Source organism: Colletotrichum truncatum (assembly GCF_014235925.2).
Source record: "Colletotrichum truncatum strain CMES1059 chromosome Unknown Contig_0001, whole genome shotgun sequence".
In the NCBI taxonomy this organism is placed as follows: Eukaryota; Fungi; Ascomycota; class Sordariomycetes; order Glomerellales; family Glomerellaceae; genus Colletotrichum; species Colletotrichum truncatum.
Genome location: NW_027222398.1, coordinates 8,326,298 through 8,342,601, shown reverse-complemented (window position 1 = coordinate 8,342,601; position 16,304 = coordinate 8,326,298). Strand labels below are relative to the sequence as shown.

The 16,304-nt window shown below is 52.6% G+C and overlaps 4 protein-coding genes across 4 annotated transcripts; 2 read left to right on the top strand and 2 right to left on the bottom strand.

Moving 5' to 3' along the window:
- Nucleotides 1-3,867: 3,867 nt before the first annotated feature.
- CTRU02_202301 (uncharacterized protein) lies at nucleotides 3,868-6,469 on the top strand (the record flags this gene model as incomplete). Its single annotated transcript, XM_036719706.2, has 3 exons — nucleotides 3,868-4,227; nucleotides 4,707-5,131; nucleotides 5,260-6,469. 3 exons carry the CDS (start codon nucleotides 3,868-3,870, stop codon nucleotides 6,467-6,469), a joined length of 1,995 nt encoding a protein of 664 aa, XP_036588408.2.
- A 2,185-nt stretch (nucleotides 6,470-8,654) lies between these two features.
- CTRU02_202300 (DNA-directed RNA polymerases II 24 kDa polypeptide) lies at nucleotides 8,655-9,530 on the bottom strand (the record flags this gene model as incomplete). The annotated part of the gene is made up of 3 exons (XM_036719705.1): nucleotides 8,655-9,180; nucleotides 9,241-9,323; nucleotides 9,447-9,530. The coding sequence occupies 3 exons, from the start codon at nucleotides 9,528-9,530 to the stop codon at nucleotides 8,655-8,657; spliced, it is 693 nt and encodes a 230-aa protein (XP_036588407.1).
- Nucleotides 9,531-10,246: 716 nt separating this feature from the next.
- CTRU02_202299 (nuclear segregation protein) lies at nucleotides 10,247-11,886 on the top strand (the record flags this gene model as incomplete). Its single annotated transcript, XM_036719704.1, has 3 exons — nucleotides 10,247-10,387; nucleotides 10,523-11,692; nucleotides 11,755-11,886. The coding sequence occupies 3 exons, from the start codon at nucleotides 10,247-10,249 to the stop codon at nucleotides 11,884-11,886; spliced, it is 1,443 nt and encodes a 480-aa protein (XP_036588406.1).
- Nucleotides 11,887-13,362: 1,476 nt separating this feature from the next.
- CTRU02_202298 (uncharacterized protein) lies at nucleotides 13,363-14,189 on the bottom strand (the record flags this gene model as incomplete). The annotated part of the gene is made up of 2 exons (XM_036719703.1): nucleotides 13,363-13,942; nucleotides 13,996-14,189. 2 exons carry the CDS (start codon nucleotides 14,187-14,189, stop codon nucleotides 13,363-13,365), a joined length of 774 nt encoding a protein of 257 aa, XP_036588405.1.
- Nucleotides 14,190-16,304: the final 2,115 nt, after the last annotated feature.

Sequence of the window (16,304 nt, the reverse complement as noted above, 5' to 3'; positions counted from 1 at the left end):
CTTGTCCCGGCTGCTGCACAGTTAAGACAGTGGCGAGGCAAAGCTAGATGAGGTAAGAATAGGTGAGACTTTGACCTGGGCAGGAAACAAGTGGCGTGGCATTCACATTGGCAACGTCAAAGGCCAGCACACACATGAGGAAGGAAGTAGAAAGGTGAGGAGGATGGGGCACTACTGCCTGTGACTGCGGGCGGGGCCGGATCCGACCCGTGAGATGAGTTGAAGGACGGGGGGGAAGGAGGGGCAAGCCGTTGGGTCGTCGAAAATGGGACAGTGGCCATTCAGCTCGTAGCGTGCTCCCACCCAACCCCATCATCACCGCTAGCTCGGGCCAGCTACTTCCCCAGTGACAGGAAACCGGGCAGAGTCTGGCCAGTGAGAAGCAGCAGGGGCAACCTAAGCGGTGGTCTATGCTTCTCGGTCCCCCCCTAGATTACTGTCGTCTTCTTCCTCTTCAGCCAAAACAATGTTGGACCGGTGTTGCCCACTATTTCGTGTCGTCTTGACCAACAAAGCAATATGGACTGACGTATCCAGCTACGTTTTATCGTATTTAGGCCGCCGAAAAGTGGGCAGGAGACAAGGTCGTATCCAGAGCAGGTTAACAACAAAATGTGATGATTATGTGAGGCGGACAAACCTGCTGGCCTTGGCCATGTTGCATTAAAAGCCAACGCCGGTCCAATGCAGATGTAGTCCAGACTGGCTGTTTCCAGTTGCATCCACACTACACCTAACAATGGGGCAAGCGTACCCCAGGTCTGGACCACTGAAGTCGATGATAGTTAGAATCTGACAACCGGAGCCCCAAAGGCGTCTAGGAGGGGAGACCTTATCAGCTCGTACCTGCCTTCAAGTGTTGGGGGTGGGGGGAGGAGGGGGAAGAAGGTTAAAGCTCATTAAGGCTGGTCAAAACATGAGCAAGCATCTCGCGGATTCTCATGATAGATAGTGATGATTGCCAGATTGGGGGATCAAAGATACCGACAAAGATTATGTCTGGCTCCAGGCTCCCTGTTGAAAATGAAGTATCGATGTGATGCGAGCGCCTCATGCCCATTTCATTTCTGGCGTCCAATTCAGGTATTCCGTCAGTGCAGCCTGGAGCTCTCATCCCTCATTCTCCACTCACACCCTCAAAAGTCTCCCCCCCCCACGCCAGCGCTCTCGCTGTCTCGTCGCAGCTCTCTGCTTGACGACTCGATTCCCAAAAGTTCCCCACCAAACACCACCACCATCTTGTTCTTCATTCATCGTTGCCATTGTATCCTCCCTGTCCAACCTACTCCCAAGAAATAATTTCAATCATGGCCCCGGCAGATTTCAAACATATCCCAATGCCCAAACTACCGAAATTTGGCACACGCCAGGCGCAAATAACGTGGCGTGAGTACACAGATACGCTCCCTGGGATTCACTGCCAGCGTCGTCTCATCTGATCCAAGACATCATCGCAATATGTCTCTCTGTGCCACAGTACCAACCCGCACCTTAAAGTCACTTGAAGCATGAGTACTCTTCTGCCCGTCGCCCCGATGCACCCAAAAATGTTCACATCACACAGTCTGTTCTACAGCCGAATCACCTCACCTGACTGCAACGGCCATGGCTTTCCTTTCCGGGGCCCTCCGCCAGCTCGGCAACTTGGCGAATCGTCAGCCACCCCTCCTGGACACAATCACAGTCAATACTGCAATCACGCCTTGGTCTCGCCTTTCCCTTCACCTCGTCCGTTGCGTGCTCATCCATCTTCTCGGCGCCGACTCTCTTCCTGCCATTTGTCCTTGTGCCTCCCATGTGCCTGGCACACACCTAAATGCGCTACACCAGCGCTAGTTTAGTCTTGGAAAGAGAGATACGACCCTTCACCAGGTACTGGAAAATATGGGGGCACACGAGGCGATGCATCTCTCCGTTTTAGGACGCTAGCCGAGACTTGCGAGTCAACCTACTCTATTACACATGCTCCAGTCGACTTGGCCAGCCCATAACCGTCCCATTCCTCGCGGCCCTTTGCCATCTATAGCTGCAGTATGCTCATCATTCTTTCAACGTCGCCCTGGTTGAATCAACAGTTGCCAACGGTGCACTGTTTTTTCCCCCCCTCCCTCTCGCACTCAAGGTTCTAGGGCCACGACGCCTTGGCAGCCTGTTGGTGCCAGGAAGTCCCTATCACATCACATTGACAATATCGGCCCATACGCAAGCTCAGACTTGGCCGTAAGGAAAAAAAGATAGTGTGTGCGAGAGTCCATACAATGCGAACCGCGGTTATCTCTGTCGGTGCACCCCAGGATCCCTAACCATCAATCGTGCAGCACCATCAGGCCATGGCGGTGCGACTGCATCAAGGCAGTTGAATAGGCATGGATACGCCAGTCTGCCACATGCAACGAGATCCGAGGATCCTGCCAACCCAGACCTTACAAAGCTTACCAATGTGTTAGACCATGCCACCAAATCCTCAAATCGGAGGGCAGGCTTGCTACTGGCGTAGATGAGCCGCCCTTGAATCCATTTTCCCTGTCGAGGTTTGCAAGATTCCAATTGGTAATCCCTGGAGGGCGCTCCCCGGTAAAGAAAAAGGGTAAAAGGCCAAATCGTCTCCGCATCGCCTCCGCGCCTTGCGTACACAAATGCGTAGAAAAATGGGAGGGAGAAATATGGCCGTTGCTGATTCGATGAACCAAGGCCCTGAAGTCGCAACTTTTCCGTCTATTTGACAACAGGGGAGCGGAGAGGGGGCGTGGGCCAAACGGCCTCCAACGGCCCTGCTCCATCAAATCCTGCACGAAGGCTGGCCTCTCGTCTGCCGCCGCCTTATCTAAGTGGAGGGAGGCACACGGGCGAAAAACAAATATTGAGACGGCTTCGCAGGCAGGCTGGTCAATACTAGCCGGGAGGGGCTCTGGTTGGCTACTTGGCCCGGCATAGTCACGATAACGCAGCGCATACCAATGCGTCCAGTAGCTCGAGGATCACCAAGAACCTTTGGACAAGCTGATACATACTCTTTTCCGACTTTTTTTTTTTTTTTTTTTTTTTTTACTTTTTATGATTGTAGAACATGGAGGAGGACGTGGCGGGCTGACCCATTTAACGGGAAAGACACGGATGTGTAGTAAGTAGTCGTCTTCGCCAACATATGCTGTTACCGGTATATTGATTAGGCTCTTGGCCTCAGGTAGCCGAAGTCACTGACTGACACAAACGAGGTGCAGCAGACTCCGGCTGCCTACTTTTCGGTAACTGATCAACAGGTCGACGAAGGGGCAACCCTTTCTGGATCCTCAATCCAAAGATGCAGTGCCAGACCCCAGTGCTGGGGGGCATTGTGGAGGTGCTGTGAGCTTATTAGCGTATGTATGCAGGAGGAACAGCACAAGCAGCAGCAACAAGCCGGCAGCATAGAGACCCAGTTGCTGTACGCACCATCCTTGCGACTATTCTACCCAGTCTCGACTCTATGAGTTCGATCGCGATGCCCCGTTCGTTGAGGGCCGCGCACAGGAGTAGGTCGTCGCTTCAAAGTCACGCGCGCGCCCGAATAGACCCTTCTGGTGGCAGTGCGAAGTCGAGCTAAGGAATTCTGGAATTCCATTCTTACTCCTATCGCCGGGGGCTGAATAAACTGAGACCTTCCCGTAGGACAAATACACTACTCAGTCTAGTTGCTAGCTTCTAAGCCAGCTCGAACACCCCGCCAGACGAGCGAATTAGCGGCATATGGGACAGAAGTTAGCGTCGCCCCAGCTAATGTTGGCAGTTCTTCGACGGCTGACCGCCATATGGCACGAGAATGTAACAGCACCTTGGCTGAGTTGGGCTTCTTGTTGGCCTTTTTGTTTGCGACACCGCTAAGCAGCAATGGCTGGCCCGGGCTTCGCTGGCTGTAATTCTCCAACTTACTACCCTGGAGTGGTCGAATCCGTCGCCAATCCGTCCACCCACCCGACCTCCCCTCAACCTCTCATCTCTGGCTCTCCAACCGGCAGGATCAGGATTGGCCAGCAGCTGATGCACACCATCTACCCATCACTGCACACCCTACCCATACCCTGGTTATTCAGTCCCACCCCCCTCCCCCTTCTCCCAGGTCCAAAGGGCACCAAATCCCCCGTCATTCCTAACATGCGGAGGGACTATCGCCAGGTATCCTTGCCTGCCCCCCAACTTGGCCACCCCAGCCCGACCTATCCTATCTCGTCCGGGGCTATTAGGGCGGCAGTATGCTCATCAAGGCCTGCCTCTATATGCGTCCGCCAGGTGCAGCTGAAGTATTACTTCCACCCACTCCTCTGCGGTATCAAGACTGGGCTCCATATCTCTATATTCCCTCCCACCAACTTCAACCTTTGCCCACGGGTTTTCACTGCACACGGTTTTCTCTGCAATTCACCGTCAAGATACAGGAACTGGCAGCGACCTCGCTCTTCTTCGCCTCGACGGCTTTTGCGCCCAATCCACTTGACATACTCGTTCGCGCCCATATCCGATCTGTCTGATGCCGCACCGTTCGTCCCTTCACAATCGCAAAGTTAATGCATCAGACGCACCAGTCGCTACCATTCACTCACAATCCGCCCTGACGCGTTTTTGTTACTGCTCCGCCAACCGTCGAATCGCTCTACTCGACTGTAACAGCCCTCTTCTGCCACTATAACCATCACCTTGCCCCGGTCACTCGACGGAACTGAAAGCGCCAGCTTAACCGCTTCTCGAGCCTCGGCGACGCAGCTCCCTCCCCGCTCGTCGTGCCCTCTGCGGAGGTCGACGAGCGTGGATTGTACGAGTCCACGATGGGTCTCTATACAGAGCCACCCCCGCTTCGCTCTTTTCCGCAGGACAAGCCGTCATTGCTAGTTTGCTGGTGGATAACGTCATTTTGCACTCTCATCATCCTTTTGCGGGTTGCTGGTCGCTTCATTCGAACCGAAAGACTGTTCCAAGAGGACAAAGTTGCTGCACTTGCTCTGATTCCTTTGTGGCTTCGGATGGCTTGTGTTCATTTTGTCCTTCTTTACGGAACCAATAACGCTCAGCTCGACGACGGCTTGTCTTCGGAGGATGCGTATAGGAAACGAGTCGCAAGTGGTCTCGTACTTGCCAGCCGGATTTTCTATGCGGCGACGTATGTTATTTTCTTCTACCTCTCTCACGCCACATTTCTTTGGTCAGCCGGCAGGCAGTGTTCTTGTGGAAATTGATCTTCGCACCGGTCGACCGATAAAACGGTTTGCTAACATCTCGTCTGTGCAGATTGTGGATTCTCAAGAACACCATTTTAGAGTTCTTCAAGCGCCTCACTGGCGTCACCTGGGCGCGTTCTTATGAGCAGACGCTTGTTTTCATCAGATGTACCTTGGTTGCGACCTTTATCGCAATCATTATCAGCGACCTCGCAGAATGCAGACCGTTCCACCATTACTGGCAGGTCACCCCCGACCCGGGTGGGCAATGTCGCCAAGGGTTCGCTCATCTAATTACAATGGCGACATGCAACATCATCACTGACGCACTACTCGTCTTCTTCCCTATTCCGATCATTCTGCGAAGTCAAATGGGCCCAAAGAGAAAGGTCCAACTTACTCTGCTCTTCTCCCTCAGCTTGGCGGTCATCGGCGTCACCATCTATCGAGTAACTCACGTTATGAGAGAGCACGGACAGCAGCAACTCCGATCTGTGCTTGCCTCTGTTGAACTCTTGTTCGCGACTACGGCAGCAAACGCTCTGGTACTCGGTTCGTTTGTGCGCGACCGTGGCATCAAAAAACAAAAGTTCAAGTACGGTTCAGTTGCGGCAGACTCCATGGACCGGAGCTCCGATTCTCGTCGTCCGACCCTTCACCGGCATTGGGGCAGCGATGAAGATTTGGTACGCGATGTCGGTCTCGCAGTTGATCCTGGCCTGCGAGAGCTGCCCGACGTACACGATGACCCCGATGGCGACACTACACGTTACACTCCTGCTCCAGTCGCAAGGCCTTTCGGCGAAGACTTGAGAAATTGGCAGTTTCCCCAACGAAAACGAAGCAATGCCGAGCGCAGTGATGCTTCTCTGCTACCCCATGACCAGCTCTCGTCCTCTCGAAGCAACTCGACGGCCACCCCGCGGAGGGTTTCGTTTTTCGATGTCGGAGGTCTTTTGTCGGAAGACCAGGTTGGAGGGAGCCCTACTTATCGAAGAGACAGTTTCGTCTCAAGCGTGGATCCTATATCATCAAACGGACACGGTATACCGTCGCCTACACTTCCTGCTCCATCAACCGGTCTGCGGCGTGGTTCTACAGCACTCCTGCAAGACCTTGGAGGACTGCTCGGGCCGATCAACACGAAACAGTCACGGCAGAGGGCAAGGAGCGGTACCGAGCTGCAGACCATCCCTCAATCACAATATGATGATCATCCGTCGTACAATCCGCGTCCCGGCGAGCCAACTCTTATGGACGCGGGAGGCCTTTTGAAGTAGTCTTGGCTTGACCACACACGACTTACAACAAAATTGGACCCGTGGCGTTACAACAGTTCGTTCCCTGACGACTGGACGACAACAAAACAGTAAATTACAACAGTCAAGGCATCATATCATGTGCCCATGTACAATGACGACTTTATCGGAAGCATTGGGGGTTTTTTATTTATTTATTCATTATGAGGAGTTATAGAGGCCTAGAACTTTAGGCGGCGTTATTCACCTGGTCAACGGAGGCTGGGTGCGTCTATGGCAAGTTGCTTGTTTTTCTGGGAAGGGTCATTATCACGATGGGCATTATGGAGTCGGAGGACGCCCAATGAAAAGGAGACATGAGGAAGTGCCTCTGTCGTCACGACGAATCCGAAAGCTGGTTAGCCCGTTGTTTTGTCATTACATATACCCCGGCGAAAAGAGCCATCATGTTTGTCTTGTTCATGCTGTTCACCATGATAATCATCAAATCCACAACGTCTACAATACTTTGACGCATATGATTCAATCAGAGACATGTGCCTGCTCAACTTTGACTTTCGCAACAACCACGTTTGTGGTTGCGTCAATCCCGTAAGTGACCTGGTCCTTGCAGACTCACGTTGCTTTCTCCTGAACTGAAAACCGCCTGTTCCCTGCTCAATTTCAACGACTGACTCTGCGCGCGGGAGTGCCACCGGCACCTCCTGAAGTCTATTCTTTCCCGTTGGCCCTTTTTTTTTTTTTTTTTTTTTCTCTCTTTCAATCTTGGTTATTGCTCGGATTCCTCGCTTTTTCGGTTTCCCCTTTCACTGACTCACTTGATTCCATCTACACCCTTGTTCCTGACTCTCGGGACATTTTTCTTTTCCCCCTACCCTCCCTCCCTCCTTTTCCCTGGTTTTGAGCCGAAGTTCTATCAGCACAACTTGGATGGGGCTCCCTGGGTTTCCGGAGATCTTAGATCATACCGTTCCGCATGGGTTGGGGTTCTTTCCTCGCAACTTAAGGAAGGATGCGCGGCCGTCAACCGAAAAGGGGGAAAAAGGAGGTTATTGTGGTCAGGATGCCCCTTCTTCTGCTGGTGTCATCGGCCGGAGGACTAGAGCAAAATGGGAGAGATGTGCGTTTGGTCATCCGGATCATAGACATGGAGTCGGAGTTAATTGTCCTCCGCCCGGTGTTCTGTCCGGGTTACTCATCATTTTAGAGGTCTTGGTAGAACTTGGATATACCCCCTTTGTGGAAGAGCAAGAGCGTTAAAGGGGGGGGGGGGGGGGGTAGAGTTTATGACCTGCGTAATGAGATGATGTAGTTCCGGTGGATTAAACTTGCATATTGATGAAGTTTAGGGGAGGGAGGGGGACACTTACAGGAGTGAACGCACAGTGGAGTTGTTTTTTTCTTTCTTCCTTTTTTTCTTTTTCTTTTTCGTCTTTAAAGTTCAGGAGACCATCGTTCTCGTGGCGCAGTCGATTGACGTCGCGCGCGGCGTTCTCTGGCCCGCTCGCGTCAGTTCGCCCGAGCAGGCCTTTAGGTTGGCGACCCCGGTTGGTTGGTAGCTCGGAAGCCTTCTCTCTTTCTCTATTTCTCTCAATCTTTCCGTCATCTCGTCTCATCATAATCTCACTTGTTAATGCTTATGATGAGAGAAGTAAGAGAGGAGCCTTCTTGTGTGTGTTGGTTCGAGTCAGAAGAAAGGCGATACGCTTATTGATGCTTATAGTTTCCGAGTTTTTCCTCATCAAGTAAATGGTTTCGGTGCAAAAAAGGTAGAAAAAACAAAAAAAGGCTCCCGTTATAGTCGAACCTAATGAATATAGTTGTCACAGTCAATACAACAGCTCAACAGCTTGTACGAGAGGCCTTACGCTCTCATTTACTAGACGTAGCCTTCGTTGCAGCAGCCAGTTGAAAAGTTAGTTTGGTATTTGTCCTTCTATTAGAAAGCCCTTTTTTGGTTTGTTCATACACAAAACAGTAGACCGTAGCCGTTCCCTCAACGCCGAACTCAGAGTGATGCAAAGAGTATCGTAAACTCCCCTCCCCGGTCCCCCGGGTGGCTCTCTCTCCCGTCAAAGGAGCCATACCCAGCCTCTGGGGTCCTCTGCCCTTTTCTAGTCAGTGTCCTTCTCGCAGTATCTCGCGTCGTACTTGCTCTTCTCTGCTACCTGCCTAGGTTCCCCGACGCGCGCCTTCCATGCTTCGCTCATACACACAAACGGTAACTGGCATAACGACCGGCCGTCTCGGAGTTACGGATAATCTTGACCACATGGCCGCGCTTGAGACCGAGATATTTGGCCACAGGGTCCTTCTGGAGGATGCGGGGCAGTTGCGTCTCCTTCAGACGGTAGCGCTTGAGTAGCGCGATCTTCTCCTCACGACTGAGGAGGATGTGCTTAGGAACCAGCTCGTGCTTGGTAATGTTGACGAGCAAGTCCTCCTCAAGGAAGCACTCAACTTTGGCGAAAGACTCGATGGTGATGAGCATCTTGCGCGCGGCGGGTGAGAGCGGCACGTGGGTGACCATGATTCCGGATGAGTACTTGTTGCTGATAAGGTGGTGGATGAACTTCTTGATCTCCTTGATACCGAAAGTGGTGTCGGCGAGGAATTCAACCCAGAGAGTGCCGCAATCGGGCGTCGGGTTCGGGTTCTGAGGCGTCGGGGGAGGTGTGAACTTGCGGATCATGTCGGCGGAGGGGTTCGCGGAGAACTGGAGCTTGCCACGGCTGGGATTCTCATGTCAGTATGGGGCATTTGTAGAGAACGAAGCGAGCAGTCACGCTTACTTTACGCTGCCGTCGCCGCTAGTGTACTCCATCTTGAAACGGTCGAGAGAGATTGTGAGTTCCTCCTCGGCGAGCTCGTAGCCCTGTATTCTTCATTAGCTCTGATGCCGCAGAGATATGATTTTCTCGTGTAGCTTGATAAGATCAGCAGAAGGTTTGAGGGCATCTGCTTCTCCGTCTCCAGCTAACAATTGAGGGCGTCATACGCGATCCGCGGCCATCTCGTGTGCCGTCCTCCAGGCTCGCCACAACCTGGTAACCTCCTTGTTCACATCCTTCTGTTCCGACATTTTGACGACGTCCGATTGTTTGACAGAAATCAAGTTGCTGTGGTCGAGGGGGAGCTATCGAGGTCGGGGCGTGGATGAGAGATGGCGTTGACTTGGCGAGGGTCGACGTCGAAGATCAAAAAAAGAGAGGCGTCGCAACCAAAAAGTTCTGGCGGCCAGTTCAGTTCAGCCTTGCAGCAAAAATCTTAGTGGAGCCCCGAGCGCCCAAAACATCCAGTCATCGGAGACTCTGGGCGGGCATTTTTTCTGGAAAAATCGTTAGACTAGAGCAGGGGTTAGATAATCCGAGACATACTGAAGAGCCCCCGGGCCGGAACAATTCCCGAAGGACGGGTAAAGTGATTGGCAGATATCCTAGCAACGGGTGGCAGGTGCACGCACCAGCCACGGGCCCTCCTATCTTCCTTTCCAAGGGTCCAGAGTCACAGCAGAGTGCGCGGGCGCACGTGCCACCGTGGACTAGAACCCCACAGTCAAGTCCACGTACGGCAGGTGGCCTTACCCGGGAAAGTACCTGCCACGGAACCCAAAAGGTGAATTTCAACAAAATTTGGGGGTCCCTCTATGCAAAATCACCCTTTGCGCGGCCCATTGTTTCTCCCTTTGCTATCCTTATCCCCTTCCACACCTCGCATTTCCAACCTCTGTTGTGCGCACTCACCGGCTTTGCCAATTGATCGTCCCATCTTACGGACGACAGGCATAATACTTCGACAATGGCGGACACCAAGCAGGCACCCGCTGCGGCGGCCGACAAGGAGGTGCAGAAGACGAGACCTGCCATGCCTGATGAGGCCGAGTTCAACAAGAAGCTCAACGTCGCCCAAAAGGAGCTGAAGGAGGCCGAGGACAAGCTGGTGTGTGCATACAATCTGTTTCATTGTTAATTCTTTACAACACTCCTCCCTGCCCTAGCTGCTATTATAGCGCAATCATGCTTCCACACTTTTCATAATAAAACCTTCCTTTCGCTGTTGCAACTACTGACCAAAACTCAATCGCAGAAAGCAATTAAGGCCAAGATCGACCTTGCTACTCCCAGCAAGAACAAGGACCAGCCCTCCCCCGCCCAGAAGCGCCGCCAGGAGCTCATCGCCCAGCTCAACGAGATCCGTCAGAAGCAGGGCGCCGGCAAGAATGCCCGCACCGGCAAGCTTGACCAGATCAAGCGCCTCGACGAGCAGTTGCGCTCTCGCATCAACGAGCAGAAGAATGCCAAGTCCAAGGTCAACTTCAAGAGCGTGGAGGAGGTCGACCGCCAGATTGAGAGACTCGAGTCTCAGGTCAACTCTGGCTCCATGAAGATCGTCGACGAGAAGAAGGCCCTTGCCGAGATCTCATCCCTGCGCAAGCTCAAGAAGAACTTCTCCCAGTTTGATGACTCGCAGAAGCAGATTGACGACCTCAAGGCCAAGATCAAGGAGATCAAGGACTCGATGGATGACCCGGAGGCCAAGGCCATGTCCGAGCAGTACAACAAGCTCCAGGCCGAGCTCGATGCCATCAAGGCTGAGGGCGACGAGGCCTACAAGAACCTCTCTTCCCTCCGCGATGAGCGCTCTAAGCTCCACGCCATCCAGAACGAGAAGTACCAGGCCGTCAAGACCCTCAAGGACGAGTTTTACCAGGGACGCAAGGCTGCCCAGGCGTACGAGCGTGAGGCTCGCGAGAAGGCCCGTGAGAGGAGAAAGGCCGAGCACGACCGCTTCATCAAGGAGCGTAAGAAGGCCGATGCCGAGAAGTTCCTTGCCGAGGCTAGCGACCCCGCCTACCTTGAGGAGATTCGCCGCGCCAACAGCCTGCTTCAATTTCTCGACCCCTCTCACAAGGCTGAGAAGGCTCCCCTCCTGGCCGACAGCGGTCTCAGCGCCCAGGCCACCCGTACCGTCGACGACTCTGGCCTTAAGGGCATGAAGATTGTCTCTAAGAAGGACCGCGATGAGGACTACCTCCCTGCTGCGAAGAAGGGCAAGAAGGGCAAGAAGGGCGGTGCCGCCGCCTCCGACGCTGGCAAGTTCAACTGCCCGCCCTCCGTTGTCGAGGACTGTGCTTTCCTGAACATCGACCCTCCCATGAGCCAATCTGATGTCGCTACTGTTGTTGAGAAGGTCAAGGCCAAGCTTGACCACTGGAAGGCTGACCAGGCCAACCAGACTCAAAAGGTAAGTGTCTTCATACTTAGGTATACCCATATTCATGATTCAGAGCTGACATTTCTCCCCAGAACATTGAGAAGGCCAAGAAGCAGCTCGAGAAGCTCGAGGCCGACGAGGCCAACGGCATTGACAGCAACGGCGACGCTGTCGAGGAGGTCACCAAGGACCTCAAGGAGACTTCCGTCGAGGAGAAGGCATAGTTTAAAACAATGCACTTCTAACCGCTGCCGCCTGACTGACGTGAGACCAAATGTCTCACAAAAAAACCTACCATTGGCTCCTGACGATTCCCATCGCGCTTAGCAATAGGAAAGCCCGGATGCCCAATTACTTAAGATACACGAACACACAAAATTCCTTACCTTGCATAAAAACTCGGATCTCGGGGACGCAGCCTTTTTTATAACTCTGGCCCTTTTTTGCGTCTTTCTAGCCCACTTGCTTGCTGACTTGAGGGTTTTCTTGTACTTAGCAGCTCCCCCTGTTCCAGCAAAATGAGAGGAAAGAGAAAAGCTATTTCAACCTGTATATGACGGAACCGTTCCTCGCAGTGTCTTTGTGATGGTGACATGTCTCGGTCATTCCACTTGACTACATATTACGCTAATCAGCGTTTACATGACTACCACTGCCCTATTAAGCGTACTGTAGTGAGAGTGGAAAGCACACCACTTTAACCTAGAACCCTTGCCGCGCACAGCTATCTGCCTGATGTCTGAACCCGAGTGATAGCTAAGCTAAGCTAAGCTACCTTATCTTGCCCCAAGGCGGGAAAAAAAAAAAGCTCTCATGCCCCCCGGCATGCATATATACATACATGCAGCTCCCACTAATCCGCCCTATCACGACGCTCAACCATCGGCATTGGTCCGTCCTCTTGGGCTCCTGTCGGGCAGGTGTGCTTGTGCGTCATGTTCAACATGTTCCTGGGGATAGCTCCGTGACGTGCTGCTGGATTATGTGTCCACAAAGAAAAAAGCCCCTGCCACTCGTTTCTTCTCGTTCCTCGACGTAACCTCGGTTGCTCACGTTGCGTGATCAGATGACAGTCTTGATTCGTGGCTGGTCGAACCGGATATCGAGTAACGTTGTCCATGTGTACCCAGCTCATTTCATCAGTAACAGTCAACAAGATCAGGAGAGATGCATTTTGGGGATCGAGAGTGGTCTTTCAACATTTGTAGATTGCTCTAGTAGCCACATATCTGAGGGCTTTTCATCCTGTGGTAAATAACTAGCGAAAAAATGATGAAGAGAATAAAAAAAGAGGAAGAAAAAAAAAACACAGAGGAATGATATCCGGCCTGCGCCTTAGTAAATGCCAGCCAAGATGAGATGTTCCTCTTTCCGTTGTCCTTACACCGACGCCGACCTACCATCAGACAAAAACAAGAAACATAAAAGCCAAGTACAGAGCTGGTGTGAATTTGAAGCACAATTTCTGTCTCTCTACAACATACCAAGAACGTCAAACGCCATGGAGAGATCTTTGATTCGTGCCACTTTGTTTTTGCACTGCAATACTCTGATGAAGCCGGTAAGGGGACTCATGCAGTTCGTGGATTTCATGAAACATCATTACAAAGCGTGAAGGCGTTTTGTGCAAAACAAATGAGACCATGATTCCAAGGGGGAATATCCGACACGTATTCCTTTAGGGAGCGTTTTGTAGAGTATCAAGGACCCCAGCCGTAATATGAACCTGGGGGTGGTGGAGGGGCAGTTCGTCCACCAAAAGGGCCTGGAGGTCCTGGAGGTCCTGGGGGCCCTGGAGGCGGTACTGATCTCCTATTTTCTCTCGGGCCTGGTGTTCTCCTATCCATTCTACTAGGGTGCTCGTACGGCGGCGGGGTCCTCCGTGCAAACGGGTCCTTATCATGGGAGCTGGCGCCTGCAATGGCTGGTGCGCCGCCTCCAATTCTTCTGCTGGCTTTCCGTGAGCCGCTCAGGGCACTTAAGGGGGGATCTTTGACCGCGGGGTCGTCATCGGGCGGAAGTGTCAGATCGACCAAGCTGTAAAAGTATTCCAAAACTTCGGGATATCGTTGGACGCTAGATTGCCAGTCCTCGTCAATGCCACGCTTTAGGCTTGCTTGTGCCTGAGCGATCTCGTTAGGGTGAGGAGGTGCATGATAGTAGTGGTAAGCGTGAGCGGTGATACGATCGAGGTTGGCAGTGTGAGCAGCTTTTCGACGCTCAGTCAAAAGACGGAAATACTCCAGGATATAGTCTTGGGCATGTGCTCGAACCCAGGTACTGGCAATTGAGTCAGCAACGAAGATGTGCAACCAAACTTCGTCAAACTTTACCGGATGTCGTTGTATATCGACTGCATCATACGATGCTCGGCCTGTTTAATGGCAACATCAAGCCCCTTGGCCTCGCAGTCACATGCCAGAGTGGCAGGAGCATGGCAAATGGCACAGTCAGGGTCCATCCTAACTGTCGTCTTGCGTTGACGAGGCGTGCGAGGTGTTCGCGGCCTATAGTCTCTGGGATACATCTTAGCGGGAGGTTCCCGGAAAGGACACCAACGATATGGATTCCGTGGACAAGGGAAAGTGTTCTAGATGAGAATATTGTACAAGGAGATCAAGACGGTTCATCCACTATCAGTACAATGGTCATTCTTCCTCGAGACCCAAGTCATGGGTCTCATAAGAGAAAAATGAAAAAAAATAAATAAATAATCAAAGTGCTGGGTTTAGGGGGGTTCTGAATGCAAGAGTCGTGGGAGGGAAAAGAAAGGATAGAAAAGAAGAGAGGAAGGCGGTGATGAACTGACCTTACTTAATATTGAGAGGGGAAACGGTAGCAGCAGAAGCGTCGGCGGCGGTAAGGGGAGGGAATTGGGAATAAACAAAACTAAGACGAATAAAGCGAGTTGCTCCTGTCGGCTGGTGCTATGTACCATGCAGCATAGAAGCATGAAACAGCAACGCGAACAACAAGCAGCAGCAACAACGGTAACGGCAGTGAGGCAGCGTCAAGCAACGATTCAAAGGTCGCGCGATGGCGAAAAGCGAGACGGCAGCAAACGAGAAGAGGTCGTGCTGGTAGCCAGTGCAGGACAAGACACAACACGACCGACTCGAATTCAACAGGAGACAAAGCAGGCGATGCAGAGGAGACGTGGGGAGAAGATAGTTCGATCCACGAGGGCGCAGGAAGATGAAGAGAAGATCGAATGGGAAGGGGTTTTTGACTGCAGCGAGTGTCGTGGCTCGAATGCGAGCGTCTTGCAATATGCAAGTCTTGGGGCAGAGTGGCCCAATGGAGGGGGGCGCCAACAAAAGAGGTCGTCTGCCCGACGGCGTCCCAATGAGATCTGATCGGCGAGTGCTAGTAGGGGGGGAAGAAGGGGGGTGGGAGGGTGGAAGACGGGAGAAAGTGTGTAAAGCTGCGGCCAGCGAGAGAGCGAGAGACGGACTTCAGTCGAGCAATGAGAAAGTGGAGGGCAAAGATTATGTGTGCGTTGTTCGCCCCTCGTTCAGTCCCGGGACAGTTTCCGCCATTGGGCTTCAAGGCGGTCAAGGAAAGCTGCACGCATAGTTTAGTAACTGCGTCCGTGAGGTAGTATGTACCCGACGCCTGTGACCTCCTGCAGTCAGAAAAAAAAAGAAGCCGCGGGGCGTTTGCTGTGAAGCGGGGAGGGGAGGCTGGGCGAGAAGCGAGCAAGCAACACCAGCCCGCTTTGGCTGGGTCGGCCTTTCTGTCCAACGGGAGCTACCGAAGATGAGAGAAAGCGGAGAGGGGCCAGACGTCGGGCGGGTCAGACTTCGAGAGGGCCGACACGGCCGGCGGGGTGGGGAGAGCTGAATGGCAGTGGAAAACACACTGAACTGACTAGGCAAACGGATGCCATCAACCACTGAGACCTTCTTTTAGCCCGCTGCAGTGCACTGCAGCCAAGTGCAGACCAGACGAACCAACAAAAAGAGGGGAATTCTTTCCTCTGTATCCATAGTTTATATCATCCATGAACCCCGTTCGTCCCATGCGACGTTGACGGTCCAGTCACACTGCCGTCTTCCATGTTCTCTCTGGAACGATCCAAGTCATGAGGCGCACCCCATAAGAGCCGAGCTGAGCCTCCCCAATGACTTGAAGCCATCCCATTACTACAACTCGTAGTAAGGACAATTACGCCGACCGCTTGGTCTGCCTTCATTTCAGGTATGGCGTTACCGCCGGTGTTTGGTCTTTGTCAACGGCTGTTTTGTTGCATCTATAAACCCCTTTCTTGTCAGACACCAGGCTGGCTCACCGCATCTTGGGATCATGCAGCCGGGCTCTCAGAGCCTGCTGCATGTGGGTGAAGCGAACATACCTAGACAAATTGAGTTGTCAGATTACGGGATTCGAAGTAAATGGTCCTGTGGCAATCCACTATTGGTAAGCTGCAGCGTCATTTTTTGCATGCGGCTCCGGCTTCGTTGGAATTGCCCTTTGCTGTGTGATCCAGCATCAGGCTTTCACTCGTTGAGATGCAGGAGAAATGTTGCCGATGCTGAAAAGACACCGAGTCCGCCCTTTTATGGCTTCTCTTCCCAATGTAGGCAAATCAAGGCAACGAGGCAGTGCTCTTTTCACCAGTTCGGGTTGCTTCGACTGACGG